This window comes from Mercenaria mercenaria, chromosome 11, assembly GCF_021730395.1.
Source record: "Mercenaria mercenaria strain notata chromosome 11, MADL_Memer_1, whole genome shotgun sequence".
NCBI classification, from domain to species: domain Eukaryota; kingdom Metazoa; phylum Mollusca; class Bivalvia; order Venerida; family Veneridae; genus Mercenaria; species Mercenaria mercenaria.
The window spans coordinates 42,782,944-42,802,467 of NC_069371.1; the positions used below are offsets into that span (position 1 = coordinate 42,782,944).

Consider the following 19,524-nt stretch of genomic DNA (forward strand, 5'->3'; position numbering starts at 1 on the left):
TTTATCTGAGATGGTCGGATAATTTCTAACTTGCTAACAGGTGACGAAACCGGGGTGCACCTGTTTGGGCCACAGAGAAGACCTGATAATAAGCAATGGAAGCGAGAAGATCAAATATGTGTCAGTATTACCAAGAGAACCATAAGTTTGAAAAGTGCCTTGTCCATCTGGTCATACAGTCACTGGGCGATTCTACTAGAACTCTGAACTGAAGAAGTGAAAGAGGTTTACAATAAGAAACGCCAAAGCAAAGCATGGTCAGGAGTCTTATCCACGACAATGCCTTTTCTCACAAGTGCGAAGTTGTTAAGTCTTCATGGCTTCTGAAAAGATGGACGTTTTAAACCATCCGCCTTATTCACTTTGTCCCTGTGCCTCTTGACAGCGCCATTTATCAGTGTCTCAAGCAGCTTTATTGTATATACAAAGCTATAGACACATATTTTTATACAGCTACTTTTTAGTTCCAGATCTAAAGCCGCAGGACAATCTATTCATAGTTTTGAAGCTTTTGAATTTGATTATTATTTTGCATGAGTTAGTTTCGAGGTGTGAAACCGAAAGATGTAAGTTCATATAAATTAAGATATACTTACACTTTCCTCGGTATGCTACCTGTTACATGCATCGCTAAAACATATGATGTTATTAGGTAATCTCTCCGTTTTACATTTTAGGGAATTTGTGGCCCAATAGGGATACTTTCTGGAGGTGCGAATGTTGCCTCTTTGAAGGACAAAGTATCTTTTGCTCGCTTCGGTTCAGCTATATCGTCAGCCGGAGACCTTGACCACGACTCTTATAATGGTAAACTCTCATTTACAGTAGTAATGTAACATGTGAATAGATACATTGTTTACACATAAAGGGTATTTTTACAGCCGGGATACACTGAGATACAGCAAAACCTAGTGTTAAGATCCTACTAGTCGCCTCCAACGATCATTTAGGGGAAGGGCAACGGATCCAACTGTTTTCATACATTAGATGTTGACAAAGAACACAACAGCACATGTATCATTAACAATTCTTTTATTGATGATTGAACTTCTCGGCTGACCTAATCAAATAACTGGAGTTGTATACATTTGAATTTTATATTTGTCAGGATGCTGTGTATTGATCCCTTTAGTCGGGTTATTGTAACACAGTTTTAGCTCATATACCCGTCAAAGACAAAATCCGATGGTCAATTTTCCAACAGGAGAAGGACTGTCTCTAAACCAGCAAGGTTTTAACTCACAGTCGCTCTTTCTTATTGCAATAACTGTTATTTCATGTATTTGTATAAACCGATATTTTTCACTTGTAAGAAACAGCTAAACGGATGATATTTCATCTAAACATGAAGTATAAAAAAACTGTGTTTTTGTATAATATCAAAATACCCATGTCTCCCAAACACAAATGTTTATTTATCTTTCTTGGCAATGTCACTCGAGAAAATATTGCTATATTATACTACTCTAGTGTTCACTTGGTGTGTAAAACAAAACGTACCCTTCAGAATTGGTCGCAAAAGTATTTACATTCACCAAGAGTTCTCTGCTGATACTAATGATTTATTTGCAATGTTAATTATCAAACTTATGAATTTAGCGAAGGGTAAAATATTATATGAGTACTCTCAAGCTTTAAATCATTATCTAATAATCAAATTTTTAAATTAGCATCTGATAGATAACATATAAAAATGATAAATATTTAAATCAATAGCGAATGAATACCTATCTAAATCAATATCCTATCAGTAATATCTAACGGAACGTAATTTGAATCAATATCTAAATAAAATAATATTTAAATCAATATTTATTGGATAACGTATTTAAATAAATATCAAATCGACAATGTCTGATGAATTACATATTTGAATCAATATATAACTGATCATATACTTAAATAAAAAACTGAATGCGAAAATGTTCAAGTGGACGATGTGCAAATTATGTGAGTTAATTCATTTTATGATCTTTTCAACATGGAGTAACAGTAATCACAAACTGACGGGACTTGTAAGAAAACCGACAAGTTTAATATCACTTGTTTCAAAACGAAAGTGTAACAATATGCTTCGCATAATTGTACTGATTTCAATAAACAAAAAAAAAAAACAATTTTCAGATGTAGCGATAGGGGCTCCGTACGAAGATGATGGTACAGGAGCTATATATATCTACCCGGGAGTAGGGCAGTGTGGCTGCAAAATGGAAGATAAATTCTCCCAACGGATTGCAGGTATTTCCCGTGATATTCTGATGTCTTGTTTACTTAGCCTAGAACAAAAATCCATATATTGATGTTATCATACATTATACAGATATGTGTATGTGAAGATAGTATCTCAATTTTCTTTACAATTCATTTACTTCTATTACAGTATTTTTGCGGAAGTGTTTGCCGCTTTTGAAAATAGAAACTGTGATGGCAATACTACTGTGACGCTAGATGTTTACTTAAAATTATATTTAAAGAGTATAAATCTGATATCTGACAGAAAATTGTCAGTATGAGTCTTGTATCTTATCTAAAAATAATAGAAAGTGCGACACTGGTTTTTGTATATAATATGTTAAATAGAAAAAGTTTCTCAAAACTCGTAATAAATCTAAAAGAGATCAGATCTGAGAATTATATCCACGCAGACATGTAGACATGGTTACCAAAACATACCTTTACGGAATATTTTTGGGCTCTTTAGATGTAAAAGGAAGATAGAGTAAGGGCAAATTACGAATCAAAGTATTTGCATACTTGATTTCATATTAATCAATGACCGTTTATTAAAGCGCATAGACTTCTGCCGAAGTTTAGAGTAGCTGTTTACTACAACCTATATATATATTTAGCTATATCATGTATGAACTCGTCGTAGTAAACAAACACAATAGATGACCTTACGTGGTAAAGCAGTAAAAGTGTATTTAATGTAAAGAAAAAAATTCTAGTCGACAAAAGTGTTCATCTATAATGAATGGAACAATTTATTTTTAGCCGAACTCATGATAGATGTCACTTTTTCCTCCTAAACATCCATTCTATGCCGATACCGCTGGAAACATAATATTTATAAAGAAGCCTTGTAAACTGGTGCTGATTTTAAGTACCATAAAATATAATAGATGTTGTAACGTGTCCAGTGTATAGCATTGATACACACCAAACCATCTTTCCTGGGTCAACAGTAAATTAAATTATCTCTTAGCTAGGTGGGAGGCATTCATCTCGGAATTTCCAGTGTCTGGACCAGGATTCGAACCACAGACCTCTTGATTGACAGTCAAGCGTTGTTTTTTGGTTTTTTTTCTTTTTCTTTTTTTCTCTCCACTAGATCACTTTGCCGTCGGGCAATCAACCAAAATATGCATGCATAATTCGATATACTGCATTTCAAGTAGGTTGTTTTTCCTCGGATAACACATATCTATTTTTATTACTACATATATAGTAAAGATCACTTTTATTATCAGGCAGTGATCTTGATGTTGGTATTCGAACATTTGGTTGGAGTATCTATGGAAACGAGGACATAGATGACAACAGCTTTCCAGGTAATATTTACATGGGTTCATATCCACTTTGTACTGGAATTATGATGCAATAAAGGATGCCTAATTAGATTGTATTTAATTTAAAACATGAATGCTATTGATCGTTTGCTTTCTATGAGATATTGTGACAAGGTGGTGAAAATAAATGTATGCGTATTTACCTGGCAGTCAAACTGGTGTAAACCGACCACTAAGAGCAATTTCAAAACTCTTTTTGTACACTCAGATAGACCCTCAAATTTCCAATGATTAAAATACATTAAATAAAATCTAGATATTGGTTTCTAAGCCCTGCAAATAAAGAAAAATGTAAAATTTAAGATAGTTTTGTATATATCATTAAGAGAAGTTTAATATTTAATTTAAAGTGGAATTAGGCGCATTTGTCAAGTAAAATTCAGCTAAAATAGATGCTGAATGTGTAGAAAGGGTAGGGGAAATTAAAGCTTTTAATCAAATATACTAAATTCTTCCTATTACTAGCCCGAAATGATAATTTACAAAATATGGTTTTTCTTATTTTGACTGGAGTTGTCTTTTTAAGAAAAGGCAAACTGCACACAAGAGTTGCTTCCCTTCAACTTTAGAAATCTCTGCCTATAGGTAAGGGAGATCACTGCGTAGAAAATTGAAGAAAAGAACTATTGTTATAAGTCTGATTTCTTTATTTCTATAGCACCAACTTCAAAACCTCAAATACTTATGCGACATTATCGTTAATATTTACATTAAAATGCACAGAAACCGAAAATTTCTTTTATAAATCATTCACCAAAAACACACTATGTGCAGTAAGATGCGCAAAACGTCACATTAAAGTTTTGATCCGCAAAGAATGACAACTCTAGCCTTAGGCCACTACTTATAAGTAGAGATATCAATTAGTTTACTTCCCCTGCAACCACACAACTGAGTGGAACATGAAAGCGGTTTTAGACACAATATCATGCGTTTTTACAGAAAACAAAATATAAAAAAAAGCATTTAGGATTTATTTGTATGTGTTTGATATAACCTTTAAAACCTGCTTCATATGATTTCAATAGTTTAGTTATGGTAAAAAAACTTTTAACAAGCTAAAAATAAAATGAAACACCAGTAATTTATAGTGCAGATATCATAGTTTGTCATGAATCAAAATGTCACGATAGAAGCACTTTTGTAATACAGAACAGGTAGGATTGGAAAAGGTTCAATTATATTGATCTCTATTTCCTATGCCTACTCTTAGACCAGGTGGTCTCTGAATCCATAGTTCATAGTAAAGCCTGTGATTTAAACACATCCAGTCTTCGGTTATTATTAATGTTGTTAACAATTTTATTGTATATGTTTAATTTCACTCAAACTTAAACTGAAGCATTTGCAAAGTATATTCGATACTTTGATTTGATATTTTCAATAGTTATACTTTTAAATTTAACGAGTCATTTGCAGTTTCAATGTGTAATTAATTGTATCAGACTTTGCTGCTAAGACAGCTAATAATAGAAGTTGATTTTTTATGTTGATAAATGGCAAGCAGGTGCAATCTACGCCCATGTATGCTTTTGGACCGACTAGTCATATAGTGTTACGTACTTATGTAGACTTTTGTTCATATACAATTAAATAACATTTTAGAAATCAATTGTTTACTTATCCATCTACTAATTGCAAAGAACTTTACTTCGCAATGCCTATACAAAATCACAAGACCGTGAGTATGAAAGCTTGTACAACAACAACTTCCCAGCTATTCTAGAATTAGAACATTATGCTCAAACATCTTGTGCCTGTCTTCCAAACAGCCCATGATTTAAGTTCTAAAGAGTAAAAACATCATTTAAATAACTGCAGTGTGGTTTAATGATTGCAGTGTTTAATTAAATGTGTAATGATTTAGTGGATTAATTCTCAAACACGAATTATAAAGAGTGTAAAATCTGTTAACCTTTTTACAATATTTATAGTATACAAGAATGAGTGATATGCAACAGATCAAATGACTACATTAATTTTCTATTAGATGTACATTTGTGAGATCATGTTTCAATGTCGTAAGCGTATTTTTATTGCATAATTATTACTAACAGTTTACAATTTATCATGTGTATGGGTATATAGAAATGTCGCCAATTTTAATACTGATCTAGGGGGCATAATTGATTTTGAACATTTCATTACCTATCACGGAAGACTCATATCAAACGTTTGCTTTTTTTCTCGGTTGCATTCTATTATTTCTTTCTTTTAGTACGTAAATGCACTGTTTATGACGATCTCATCGTTGTATGAACTTTTCATAACAGATGTTGCTGTTGGAGCTTACGAATCAAATACAGCTTTCGTTTTGAGGGCAAGACCTATTGTGAACGTTCATATAGAAATGAAGATGACACCGAATCCGATACCGTTAAATGGTTCCTTGATAGACTGCTCAATAGATAAAGAGACGCTTTGTTTTAACGTCCTGGTTTTGTTCCAGTTTAATGCTGTAGGAACTAGAAATGGCAACGTCAGCGAAGTTAGTAAGTAGCAATGTGAGCGATGTTAGTAAACATACATTTGGAAAAGTGAGTGGCGTTTAGTAAGTAGTGCTATTTTGCAAGCATGAGCGGTGTTAGTAAGTAACCTTTTTGCAACACGAATGGCATTATTAAGTAGCCTTTACGATTGTTCTGCTTGAATCTAAATCAAAATTATAAACGTAGCTTTCCTGATTCATACTTAGTATATACTGTAAATAGATGCAAAAACATCAAAATGAATCCAATATGATACTGTAATATAGTATTTTTGAAGTACAAAAAACAGGTATTTTAGGTCGGAAGCCAGTGACCACTTCTATGCACCACGTCCCGCAACCCCATTCTCTTTCAAACACATACAATATTTATAGGTAACTAGTTGTTAAGCAAGGCCAACTGAATGAAAATTCTAAAAAATCTCATGAGAGAAAAACACTTTTGAAAGACATACGATTTTACCGTTTCCACGGCAACCGTTCATTTTTGGACAGCCGGAAGGACACTTTGTGTAATTGATAGTATATATCTCACTCGGTATTCGGTAATGTGATTTAGTTAGCTCGGATCAGGGTCAATGCCACTGTGGCTAAAAATAGAAAAATGGGGTCATCTTTGATAAAAAGTAAATTTACTGCCTTGGAATGGAAGGATGTTGGTTTAAATCTAACTGAGATCCATTTTTTCGTGACAGAAAGGTCATTTTAATGCCTTTGGGTAACGAAAAATAGAAAAATATGGTCTTAGTTATAATAAAAAATATATGTTTAATAGAATATGACCATTTTATAAAAAAACCTGTTGGCATGATGCAATTGGAAACCTGGAATTTCCACGTTTCTTGTTTTAAAGTTATATTTTGGAGTAAAAAATAGCCTACCCAAATTTTTGGTTCGGAAAAGTTATGTGGACGCTTATTAGGTACAAGGAAAAAGCGTATTCGTACAAAAATCCGAAGTCAGAAGCTCTGTGCACGTGGCGGAAGGACACTTTGTGTAATTGATAGTATATATCTCATTCGGTATATCGTATGTTGCCGTAAAGGGATCGATTCCCTATGAATTCTAAGATAACGTTATCAACAATTTATTCAATATCATTCTGTTTAGTTTCAGTTATATCTTTTTCCCGAGACTTTAGTTTGAGCATTGGTTCATAATATGCAAACTAGCTAAACATTACAAATTTAGAATAAATTATTTACCTTCAATTTACCTTGTTGCAAAATACTATTGCAAAAAAATGTCCGAGATACTTCAAGGCCAGATTTGACATGTTTAATACGTTAAAATTGACTTATAACTTAGAAAATGTTATTTCTTCACACAGTTTCGTCATTTTGTATCTTCTTATAAACATTCATGCAACTATGCAAAGTAGTTTATTAAAATAAGAATACTGCGAATAAAATGTCAGTGCCAAAGCTCCATTTAGTACCCTTCTTATCGTTTGTTTTATCATCAAAACTGACTAGAAAATGTTGTCATGGAAACAGTGAAATCACAGTAATGTCAAAATGTTTTGTTTTTTCATAGGCACTTACTTTATTTTCACTCTGTTGGTTCAGCCAAACAATTTGATACTTCTGAAAAAAATGTCAATAGAATGTAAAGACTGTAGAAAAAAATGAAATTTGAAAATGAAGACCTACAACGGAACATCATTAAAGTCCTCACAGATGTAAGCACGTACTTGGACGTGTGTACAGGGAATGTGTTTTCTTTTCTGTAGAGCTCAAATGGACCCTTGATTCTGATACAGTATACAAAAGTACGGAAGGTTGGAGCCGGGTAAAGTTTAGAGGTCCTGGCGGCACAGGGACGTTGACGGAATATATTACACTTTCTAGCAGTATGAATCGAAATTACCTTACAGATTACGTCATTGATGTAAAAGTAAGTAATAATAATGGAGATCTTATTAGAGTCATGTACTGAAAGAAAATTGTATTCAAATATGGTATTACAATCGGGCGAAACGATGACGTCTTGATATAGTGTACAAAGATAAAATATGATTTTAAAAAAAAAACTGTGATTTTATATTTTTTTAATCTTATTAGGTTTAATTTGTGATTCATTCTTTTCAAGTTCCATAAAACGGTAACCAGGTTTTGTCACTGTAAGGAAGCTTATAGTGAAAACTAGAGAGCATTCAAAATCCTACATGATAAATGAGTTTGGGATGTTGTGACGAGATGCCCTTATCAGGTGTTATATGTTGATATGTTACTGTATACCTTAAAATTCGTACCCTTAATTCGTACCTAAAATAGTTTGACTCAGTTATATTCGCACCACTATTCCGACCCACCAATTAGCTGTCTTAAGTGGATCTTTCAGATGCACTTCAATGATCATTGTACTAAAAATCTTCATTTCGTCATAGTCATTGTCCGCACATAAATTACTGGATAAAAGATTGTTTTTTTATTTCTTCAATACGAGGGCAGCGCTTCGAATAGATCAGAATCTGTCTGGACATCGCGGAAATAAAAACGTTATAGACTCTGCCAAGCTACTGAGTAATTAACATTGGTGTAAAATAGATAAAACAATATATTACGGAATACTTTTAGGACCTTTACCTCCTATCATATTCTGAGTCCTTGACCAAAACAGTACGTTTCGTTTGAGGTACACGACGATAGGAATTTGACATATGTTGGTATTTTGATAGATCCTATGTAGAGTATTCACCTCAGGTGAATCACCGTACAATGGATGCCATCCACAGTTTTGGAGTGCTATCATCGATTAAATAAAGACTGGTTCGCACTAATTATTTTGCATATAACCAAACATGTTAAAATCATTTGTGTTCCAGTAGGTCGGCAAAGACCATGATATATAAGGTAATAGATAGAAGCGGCCATACTTAACTGCACTTAAATATGTATAAGTTATAACGTTAGAAACGAAATGTATTCCCCACTTGCCTTAAGGTTTTATATTTCGACTCGGCTGAAAGGAAAGAAAATAGTCGAGGAAAGCATGAGCTTTAATTATTATTTTCTCAATAATCTACTTTTTAATACACATGTTAATTGACAAATGCACACCATTATAATAATTATGGTTGATGGAAGACAATTCTATTTGCAGGGATACAGGGGTAAACCAGAACCGAAAGATGCATGGACACAAGTTCGTATGGAAGGAAGGTTTGAATTGATTCCAACAAAGCAAGATAATTTTGCAGACTTGGATCCAATCCTGAAAAATGATGCCAAGACGCACATAGTTAAAAATGTAAAGTTGATTTACTACTACCTGTGCTATCTATGGAAATAACTGGATTAATAATTACCTCAAACACATAACTGTAGTTAAATATAGTATCATATTACCTTATGCTCAACGGGATGGGGGAAAAGGGCTTGATTCCCTTTACAATAACATGTTTCATACGAACAGAATTCTCCGTGATATCGCCATATATCAAGTCGCGTAAATTAATCAGTTACAAATATTAGTTTCTTTACAGAAAATAAAGTTTTCATCATCAGGTCAGTATCATCATATCAGTTTTTTTGTCAAATTCTATCGTTTGGGCTTTACATGAGACAACATTAAAGCAAACTTTTAATTTAAAACTAAACGTCATATTTGTCGCTCTGATGTTTATGGCACGCCAGTCGTCCAATATTAACGTGAACTCAGGTTCACAGTCGAAAAACTAAGATTAACGATTGATAAACTAGATTTTTCGAAGTTCAACGTAAAACCAGGTTTCTCAAATACTAACCAGTATTTTCGAGCGAAAACATAGGATAAACCATAGTTAAGACTCGTAAACGTAGGTTCACGCTTGTAAACCCAAGTTCACGGTCGAAAACATAGGTTCACGTTCGTAAACCATAATTTACGAGCGTGAACCGGCGTTCACAAGCGTAAACATAGGATAACGACCGAAATTCGTCGTTCAATCGAGAGACCTAGTTTATTTAAGTAAACGTAAACCATGGTTTACGGTCGATACATTAAGATAATAAAATCAACTATGAATTTTGGGCGTGAACATGGTTTTACGGCCGTGAACCTATGTATATGAACATAAAACTATGTTTACGGCCGTGAACCATAGTTTACGGACGTGAACATATGTATACGAAAGTAAACCTATGTTTACGACCGTGAACTTGGGTATAAGAGCGTGAACCTAGGTTTATGTTCGATAAACTAGGTTTCTCGAACAAAACTATGATTTTCGGTCACAAACATATGTTCACGTTCGTAAATCAGGTTTTACGCTCGTGAAACCAGGTTCACACCCATAAACATAGGTTCTTGCTCAATCGAAAAACCTACTTTATCGAAAGTAAACATGGGTTCAAGAGCGTAAACTAAGGTTTACGTCCGTTATCCTATGTTTTCGCTCGAAAATATAGGTTAGTACCGATAATCCTAGTTTTTTTTACCAAGTCCGTAATTATTTGAAAATTGGCTTGTCGTATTTACGGACGTGAACCTATGTTTACGAACGAGAACCTATGTTTACGACCGTGAACTTGGGTTAACGACCGTGAACCATAGTTTACAAACGAGAACCTAGGTTAACGTTCGATAAGCTAGGTTTCTCGATCAAAACTAGGATTTTCAGTCGTTATCCTATGTTTACGGGCGTGAACCTATGTTTGCGGTCGTAAACCCATGTTCACGGTCGTAAACCCAAGTTCACGGTCGTTAATATAGATTCACGTTCGTAAACTACTCTTTACGCACGTGAACCCAGGTTTAGGTCCGTAAATATATATAGGTTAAAGGTCAGTAATTCAAATCCTTCTTTGTTTCATATAAAAAACGACAACTTCATGTCGTCTTTACGTATCTTTAGAGAACATCACTTTTTCCTGCACCATTTTTTCATGAAAGTTCTATCACAAATTAACGAAAAAATGAAAAGAAAATAGGGGGTTGAATAGTTCCTAGTGAAATGCCAGTCAGTTGTGGTCTGCTACCCTAAAAATGGCGCATATTTGCTCTCCTCCGCGCAATAAACACCTACTTCCGGTTTCGATCTGCAAAACTTGCCGTGTGGGTTGTATGAACATGAAAACCGTCTCATTTCATGCAGAATGTATTCTAGTAGCGAAAAAGTGTGATTAAAGCGCTCGTTCTACACGAATTTGCGCAGAAAATGGGAAAATTAGGATCTATTTATTATGGACTTCTTTCGACTACACCACGGAAGCACATTTTCGACCGAATTACTGACCTTATTCCTATAAGAAATGTTTCTTATCAAATTTCACACCATTTTCATCTCTATTTCCAAGAAAGATGTAATACCAAACATATTGCCAAGTTTCATTGTGAAATTTCGAGATTTTGGAGAAATATAGACATTTAATAGAAGCCATCCCCTACCCCTTTACAGGGCTAATTTTTGGCCTTATGGCCTTTTATTGTATATTTTGGTAAAAGTTTCACTTTTTTGCATCATTTTTCACTGGGATTCTGAAATATCATTCATTCCGTCATGAATAAGACCCAGAAGGATGCATTTTGTGCATTTTCTGACATTCTCCAGACAAAGTATTGGCTTTTAAATCCCAGAAATCGCTGCTGAAATAGACGCATGTACATAAAATAAGGTCAAAATTCAAAATTTTTCACATTTCATTATTATTTTGCATTGGAAACACTCTTTTATATCATTTACAACCGATTTATGGCTATAAAGACTAATTACGATGTGTTTCGAGAATAGTCTTATTTCAGCTCTTATAGGTTAAAGGTCAGTAATTCAAATCCTTCTTTGTTTCATATAAAAAACGACAACTTCATGTCGTCTTTACGTATCTTTAGAGAACATCACTTTTTCCTGCACCAATTTTTCATGAAAGTTCTATCACAAATTAACGAAAAAATGAAAAAGAAAATAGGGGGTTGAATAGTTCCTAGTGAAATGCCAGTCAGTTGTGGTCTGCTACCCTAAAAATGGCGCATATTTGCTCTCCTCCGCGCAATAAACACCTACTTCCGGTTTCGATCTGCAAAACTTGCCGTGTGGGTTGTATGAACATGAAAACCGTCTCATTTCATGCAGAATGTATTCTAGTAGCGAAAAAGTGTGATTAAAGCGCTCGTTCTACACGAATTTGCGCAGAAAATGGGAAAATTAGGATCTATTTATTATGGACTTCTTTCGACTACACCACGGAAGCACATTTTCGACCGAATTACTGACCTTATTCCTATAGGTTCACGCTCGTGAACTTAGGATAATGACCGAAATTCTTAGTTGAATCGAGAAACCTAGTTTATCGAACGTAAACCTGGCTTCACGAGCGTAAACTATAGTTTACACCCGTTATCTTATGGTTTTGCTCGAAAATATAGGTTAATGTTCGAAAAACCTAGTTTATCGATCGTTAATCTTAGTTTTTCGACGTTGAACCTGGGTTCACGTAATAAGTGGACAATTGGCGTTACTTTATAATATATATCGAATTCGACATTAAATGATCTCCACAAATTATACACCATTTTAAAGACATTTTTAAATGAAAATATGATTAGTTACAAGCAAATTGATACTTGTTGACTGAACAGAACGATTTACTTTACGAAAACAGTCTGACGAACGTGAAATCATTGTTCATCAAAATGGACGTCAATGGTCGTGTTTGAAAGTTTGCAGAGAAAAAAAGTTACAGAAATATCAAGAATGTAAAATACGCATTCTATGAGGAATATGCTGAATTTTATATTTAACAAGATTTCGAAACGGAACCCAAGAACTTGAAATTAGGCGCATTTCACCTTAAAACGTATGTTGTGTGTGTTTTCTTTACCAAGTATAGTTTAATGTATCAGTCTGCCATATTAGCTGCAATAGTACAGTACATGTATGTTTTGGCGTTTCAGGAGATTTTTTGTGCATTATTCTGTAACTATATTTTAGATCGAGTTTGATAAGAAATGCGACAGTATAACCCCACACCAGACAAGCACAACGATTTACTGCACGGCAGATAGTAAACTAGATAGGAATGAAAATATGAAGATTAAGATGTATTTTGACGTATCCAGGCAAAGGCTGATTCCTGGTATGGATATGAGCAAAATGAAGGAGTACGTTCATGTGAGTAATAGCCTTTTTATATTGCAAATTAACAAAATATTGACGTCATTCAATGACCATATAAAATTAGGTTAGTATGCTTAATAGACGTTTAATCGTTCTAGTGTATTCCTAAACATCTGAATAATATTGTAAATATAGGCCTAGAGCTGGAAGGTGAAACCCTCCCCCCTCTAGGGATTTTTGTAGACCCCATTATTTTTGAAGTCCCTTGTATGTGGATCATATTTCCAAATTCTGCCATCTGGTAAGCGGGTTCTGTATGAGTTACAGCCTGTTATTTACGTTACCTTAACAATTATTTAATAAATGATAAAACTGGAATGTGGGGATTTATATGGTAGAAACAACCAAAATTATCAGCAAGTGGGTTTAGGAATATGCAGAATATGATGTTGTCAATGTTCCGGCTTAGTTTTGTTCTCTAAATCAATCAATTCATTTTGTAATTTACGTTACCATTCTGTTTTATAAAAATACACATATCAATTAATTCAATAGGTTTAATTATCAGAAAATATCAGATATGATTAAAGCATAGTATTTTCAGATACTCATTACATTAGTATTTAAGAATTTGTCGTTGAACAGTTTTCAGAACAAGTATGTTACCATTATTATATACGTTATTAAAATTTACAATATATTATTTTCATTTCCCAGTCAATAGATTGTTTTTGTAATCCTAATAATGATGTTTAAACTTAGATAATACGAGTATTTTATCAAGTTCGAACTAGTTAGATATAAAAATGCATATAGCCCAACACTGACATTGTAACCTACGTTACGATACGTTACTGGATGTGTATTTTAGTAATTGAAAATTGCACGCTTACAACCGCTTATCTGTTCATAACCAAATAAATTCAAATAAATCAAATTTGTGAAACAATTAAGTTGCGGGATTCAGTCACCTAAGTCATCATAATACTGTCTATTTCGCATATGGTGTCAATTATATTGGTCATATCTACTTCTTCATAGTCATCATCAGAGTCACATGTTGCTGATGTGTCACAAATAATTTCAGCTAGTTACTGAAGTACTATATGATCGGCACACCAGTCATATTCCAACAAATTTTCTTACCCAAATTTCTATCCACTTTCATCTACTTGAATTAGTTAAATTGATAGTTCACACGTGTTATGTGCATTCAATGACAATTGGTACTGTGGAAATAGACTCATGTCCATACCATTATATGTACTCGGGACATTGCCAGCACGTACTTGATACTTTGCGAGAAACAAGTCATATAAAAGTTTGTTGATGCTATTGTATTCTTCAATCAATAGATTGCACAGACAATATTTTCGATGCTGTTAAAGAGGTCATCAGATCAGTGATGTCTGGTAATGTTGCAACATACACCTGGTTTTTCTCTACTAATCTGAGTGGTTACTTTCCCTGCGTGAACAAAAGCACCGGTTATGTCAACCAGTCAGATGGTGTATTGCAGGCAAAATTGGGCAGATTCTTTCTCCTTTGCTTATTTAGATGTTGTGAGCATTTAAATGGCATCTCTTATTGCCTGGTCTAATGTAAAATAAAACAGTACTTTGTGTTTTTGAAGATATCACCAATAACACAAACGCGTCTGTATCTGGAAATCTAACTTTGATTGAGCTTGAACTTTGTTCCCATCTTTTCACCATTGACAAAATACAGTTGTCTTCTCTTTATCTTTGGTGCATAGGAATCACATTTTTATTGTTTGAAAATTTGATTGATCACTGTGTTTTATTTTCACTATTTGACATGAACGAAGAATGTGCCGGTTACAAAGTCGACTCAAGCTGTCTTAGGTAGTTGACTGAACACAACTTCGGCTACGTCTTGGAATGTTGCAGGGATGGTTACTAAGCTTTGCGGCAAGGCGTTCCTGTCAATCATCAAAACAATGCCATCATTTTGGACGGCTGCAGCCTCTACATAGTGAAGTAGTTTTGACTTGTCTGTTTTCATTGGCATTCCAGTCGCAGTAGCTATAACGGCCAGGTGACAGGTCCTACAGGAAAAAAGTGTCAAAACTAAATCTATGTTGTGCTGAACAGCCAAAAGTACCAACTGTTCATATACGTTATGTTCTGCTCTTATCTGTAGTATTTTGTTTTGAGAATTGGTTACTTTCCTTTTAACTTCAGCTGTGGAAAATGTTATACGTTTTCTCCTCTCAATGGGGTCTTTGAAAGGAATTGATTTTTCAATCAATCTTCTTTTGATAATCCATCCATTGTCTTTACACCTATCTCAGTTGCCTTAAGATCATGAGCGACTTCTGCTTTTGCAGGAATACCAGACGACACACAGTAAATTTCATCTTTGTTGGTTTTTACAGCCTGGAATGGGTTTGTGAAGGATTCTATGCAGTTATAACCCTGTTAACTTCCTCTTCACTCTATCTGAGCAGGTTATACTTCTTTGTGGTTGTACATGTCTTCTCTATGTATGTCTGCATTCTGAAGTGTTGCTTCAACATACCTTGCTCTGTAATGACGAATCATGCACCAGTAGAAATATGCAGCATAGTTTCTACTGAAACCAAGTATGCCAACCTCAGACTTTTCATGTCTGTTAATTGTCTGCTCTGTAGTGATATCTACAGCATTTCTAAATGCCCGTACAGAATACCTAGATATACTAAAATCATTACATTGGAGTAGCTCCTCTGCACCTGGATCAATATTCATCAATATCAACGAGTAAACGAGGAGGTAGCGAGCAAAATTATTGTGGTCAAATGCGAAGAACAAAGAGCACAGTTCGTACAGAGATGCTATATGTAAATCAAGAGAATTAATGCATTGATGAGCAACAATATCATATGAATTAGGTCTACATGCATTGACCAAAACTGAGCAGTTTGGCCACTTTCACCTTTTCTGATTTCTTATTTCTGATTTGAATTGGTCATGTCTGTTGAAATACTCTTCAAAGTCGGAGAGTTATTATTTCAAACACCTTTTCTTTGCATGGACTTTCAGTCCGTTTCTGTTATATTAGTGTCTTCTGAAATGCTTTCCTTACGAGTTTTTGTTTCTTCAGACTTGCATAGAAGCAAACACTTAAGAGCTTCCATTACAGTCCTGTGTTCATTTAGGGTATGGTTGTAGCGTTTACCTGGTAATACTTTATCAAATGAACCACTAGAACAAATTCCTGATTCTATTACAAGTTCTGCAAGACCATTGCCCTTCATCAATTTTCCTATAGGCTCAAATATAGAGCAGATTGTGTGAAACACACTCATTCTAACAATTATGTTATCAAATCCATCTCTAGACTGCAGAACCAAAGAATATGCATTCTTAGCAACAGCCTATCACATGTCACTATAGTACATTTCTGACCAACTTCATTACTTGCATCTACTGACGTTTTTGACATATGCTGGACTGTAGCATTATCATTGATTGAATAATTCGAAGGTGTCATATATATGAATCAAGTTGGAGCCCCAACTCATTTCATTTCAACTCAATGAAATCAGTTTCATGTGAAAAATGAGTTTTTGTTAATCTTGATGGTTTACTTCATGACGTCACGTCCGTTGTTTTATTATGTATTTATCCTGATGAAGGCGTAAGCGCCGAAACGTTGATAAAAGATAAATATTCACGTCTTGTTGTTGAATTTTACCATCGTATTAATCTTGATGGTAAATTCAGTTTGAAGAAAATTATATACAATTTATCTAATGAGTAATTTTCGTTACACAGATTTATAATTTGTGATATATTTATGTTTTAATATATATAATTCATATTTATGAAATTTGTACATGTTACATATCTGTTTAAACAAAATATTTTACCACATCCCAAATAGTTTTCGACTTTTTAAAACAAATAATTATTATACATTTGAAACTCATATTGTCAACATTATATCATTTTTATCTTTTTTACTGTACATTACCGCTTATTTTTTCTTAATAATTAGAAATATTTTACAACCAGTATAATTATGGCAAGTTCTTAGCTGTTATAACCACAACTTCTTTTTATAACACTTTTGACATTGACACTTCAAATAAAATATGAAATCACATAGTAATATTTTCTATTTTCATTGCAACTTTTAGTAACGTACAGTTGATAACGTAAAGCACATGCCTATAAGTCTCAATCTTACCTGCAAAATATAAATCTGTATAATTTTTCTTTATATATTGATATATTGTGTAGCTAGTAAACCATTTATGGCTAACTGTAGTGCCAATCAGTATTTTCTAGAAATTATAAATGGTAACGTATAAAGTAGGCTGTAACGTAAAAAGAACCCGACTGCCAGATGGCAGAATTTCTGAAATGATAGCTTATATTATATGCTTTAAGAAAATCATAGCGTAGAAATATCCCTAGAGGGGGGGGGGGGATGGGGGGTTATTGTCAGCTCAAGGTCTAATATGTCATATCAGTTTGTTTTCTGTAGTAGCTTTATAAGACTTAAGTTCATTATAACAGATCGGTCAGATTACTTAAGTTAAAAGCTCACTATCCTTTTCATCTTATAATTTGTCTTTCTTGTACTATATTTGCATACAAGCGTTACATGGATATTCTTATGATTAACTTGGGACATTTTGCAAATTTCCAAATCAAGAGACCGAGTGTATACGATTAACAATCTCATACACAGTTGTCTGCCTTTAAAGCCACCTCTGCAATCACAAACATTGAGACAATTTTGATCAATTGCTTATTTCATCATTTGAGGTTGAAAGTGTTTTGTCTACTTCTTAAAGATTTATTGCTTCAGTACGGTGGTATGTTTAGGACATGCAATTATTTTTTTAGGATTAAATTATCTTGAGCGATCAACATCTTATCTCGTGCGCACGACATCTTATCTCGAGCGATCAACATATCATCTTGAGCGATCGACATCTTATCTTGAGCGATCAACATATTATCTTGAGCGATCAACATCTTGATCGCTCGAGACAAGATGTTGATCGCTCGAGATAAGATGTTGATCGCTCAAGATAATATGTTGATCGCTCGAGATAAGATGTTGATCGCTCAAGATAAAATGTTGAACGCTCGAGATAAGATGTTGATCGCTCTAGATAAGATGTCGTGCGCACGAAATAAGATGTTGATCGCTCGAGATAAGATGTTGATCGCTCGAGATAAGATGTTGATCTGTTGATCGCTCAAGATAATATGTTGATCGCTCAAGATAGAATGTTGATCGCTCGAGATAAGATGTTGATCGCTCAAGATAAAATGTTGAACGCTCGAGATAAGATGTTGATCGCTCAAGATAAGATGTCGTGCGCACGAAATAAGATGTCGTACGCACGAGATAAGATGTTGATCGCTCAAGATTAGATGTCGTGAGCACAAGATAATTTAATCTTAAAAAAAATAACATATGTCCTAAACATACCACCGTACTTCAGCGCGTAGAAACATCAAAGAATAAAATCAAAAATAAGAAAGTAATACTTGAATTTCTTTTCATCTTCATGTTATTTCATGGTCACGTGGTATTTGTAATTACAGCGTTGGGAGGTAATCGCTTTGTGGTAATGACGTTTTTTTTTAATACTACTATAGGTTAAACATGATATCATTATTGTTTTCATTATTAACACTACTTTAAATAAGTAAAATCAATAAATAAACAAATAATAATAAAGGCGATTTAAATAAACGGATATGGCTCAAAGATCATTAAAACCGTTGTTGACTAACAATCAAACTATATCTATAGTTATTCAAGCATCTGAAAAAATGATGTGTTTTATTAATGTCATTGTAAACCGCTGGCAAAGGTTATAAATGACAACAATAATTTAAAAGATCCCAAGTAATGAAAATTCTAATGAGATCTGGCTGTCTAGGGGATTTTTTAGTAAACTTAGATTTTTATTAAATTTCTAAACAAATGAATAAAATGATAAGATTCAGCCAAAGATTTTGAGACATTAAAAATAACATCTGTGACATCTGTATTTCTTTATTTCTAGAGTTGTTGCTTTATAACGCAGGTAATATAAGTATGTGAAATGCAACATATTAGTTTAAGGAAGAAATCATAAGTTGAAATTCAAGTATTATACAGAGTAAGGTTTTTTTATACCAAAAACTAGAGATTGTTTTAATTATTAAATTTACTTAACGAGCAATGTTTTATTTGTTAAAGATAAAGATATCATGTTGTTCCAAATTTTGTTGTCTCATTTGAGGTGAATTCATTAAAATTCATGATTAGTTTCATTCTGTGGCTGGTCTTCTAATTCTTTCAAAAATGTATCTAGACAAATGTTGTTTCTTTACATTATCGCAGGTTAATATCATCTCTTCCGCTGAAATAGCACCTATATTCTATGTAATGCATTACAAAGTCTGGATAGAAATAAA

At 33.7% G+C, this 19,524-nt stretch overlaps 1 protein-coding gene across 1 annotated transcript in view; it reads left to right on the forward strand.

Annotated features, from left to right (window-relative positions):
• Positions 1 to 19,524, forward strand: part of LOC128546761 (integrin alpha-4-like) — a 49,479-nt gene that overhangs the window by 15,552 nt on the left and 14,403 nt on the right. The window contains exons 11-16 of the mRNA XM_053518064.1: positions 678 to 807; positions 2,125 to 2,238; positions 3,471 to 3,551; positions 5,843 to 6,061; positions 7,790 to 7,953; positions 9,163 to 9,309. Coding sequence (XP_053374039.1) covers positions 678 to 807; positions 2,125 to 2,238; positions 3,471 to 3,551; positions 5,843 to 6,061; positions 7,790 to 7,953; positions 9,163 to 9,309 — 855 coding nt within the window. The remainder of the gene's footprint in view (positions 1 to 677; positions 808 to 2,124; positions 2,239 to 3,470; positions 3,552 to 5,842; positions 6,062 to 7,789; positions 7,954 to 9,162; positions 9,310 to 19,524) is intronic.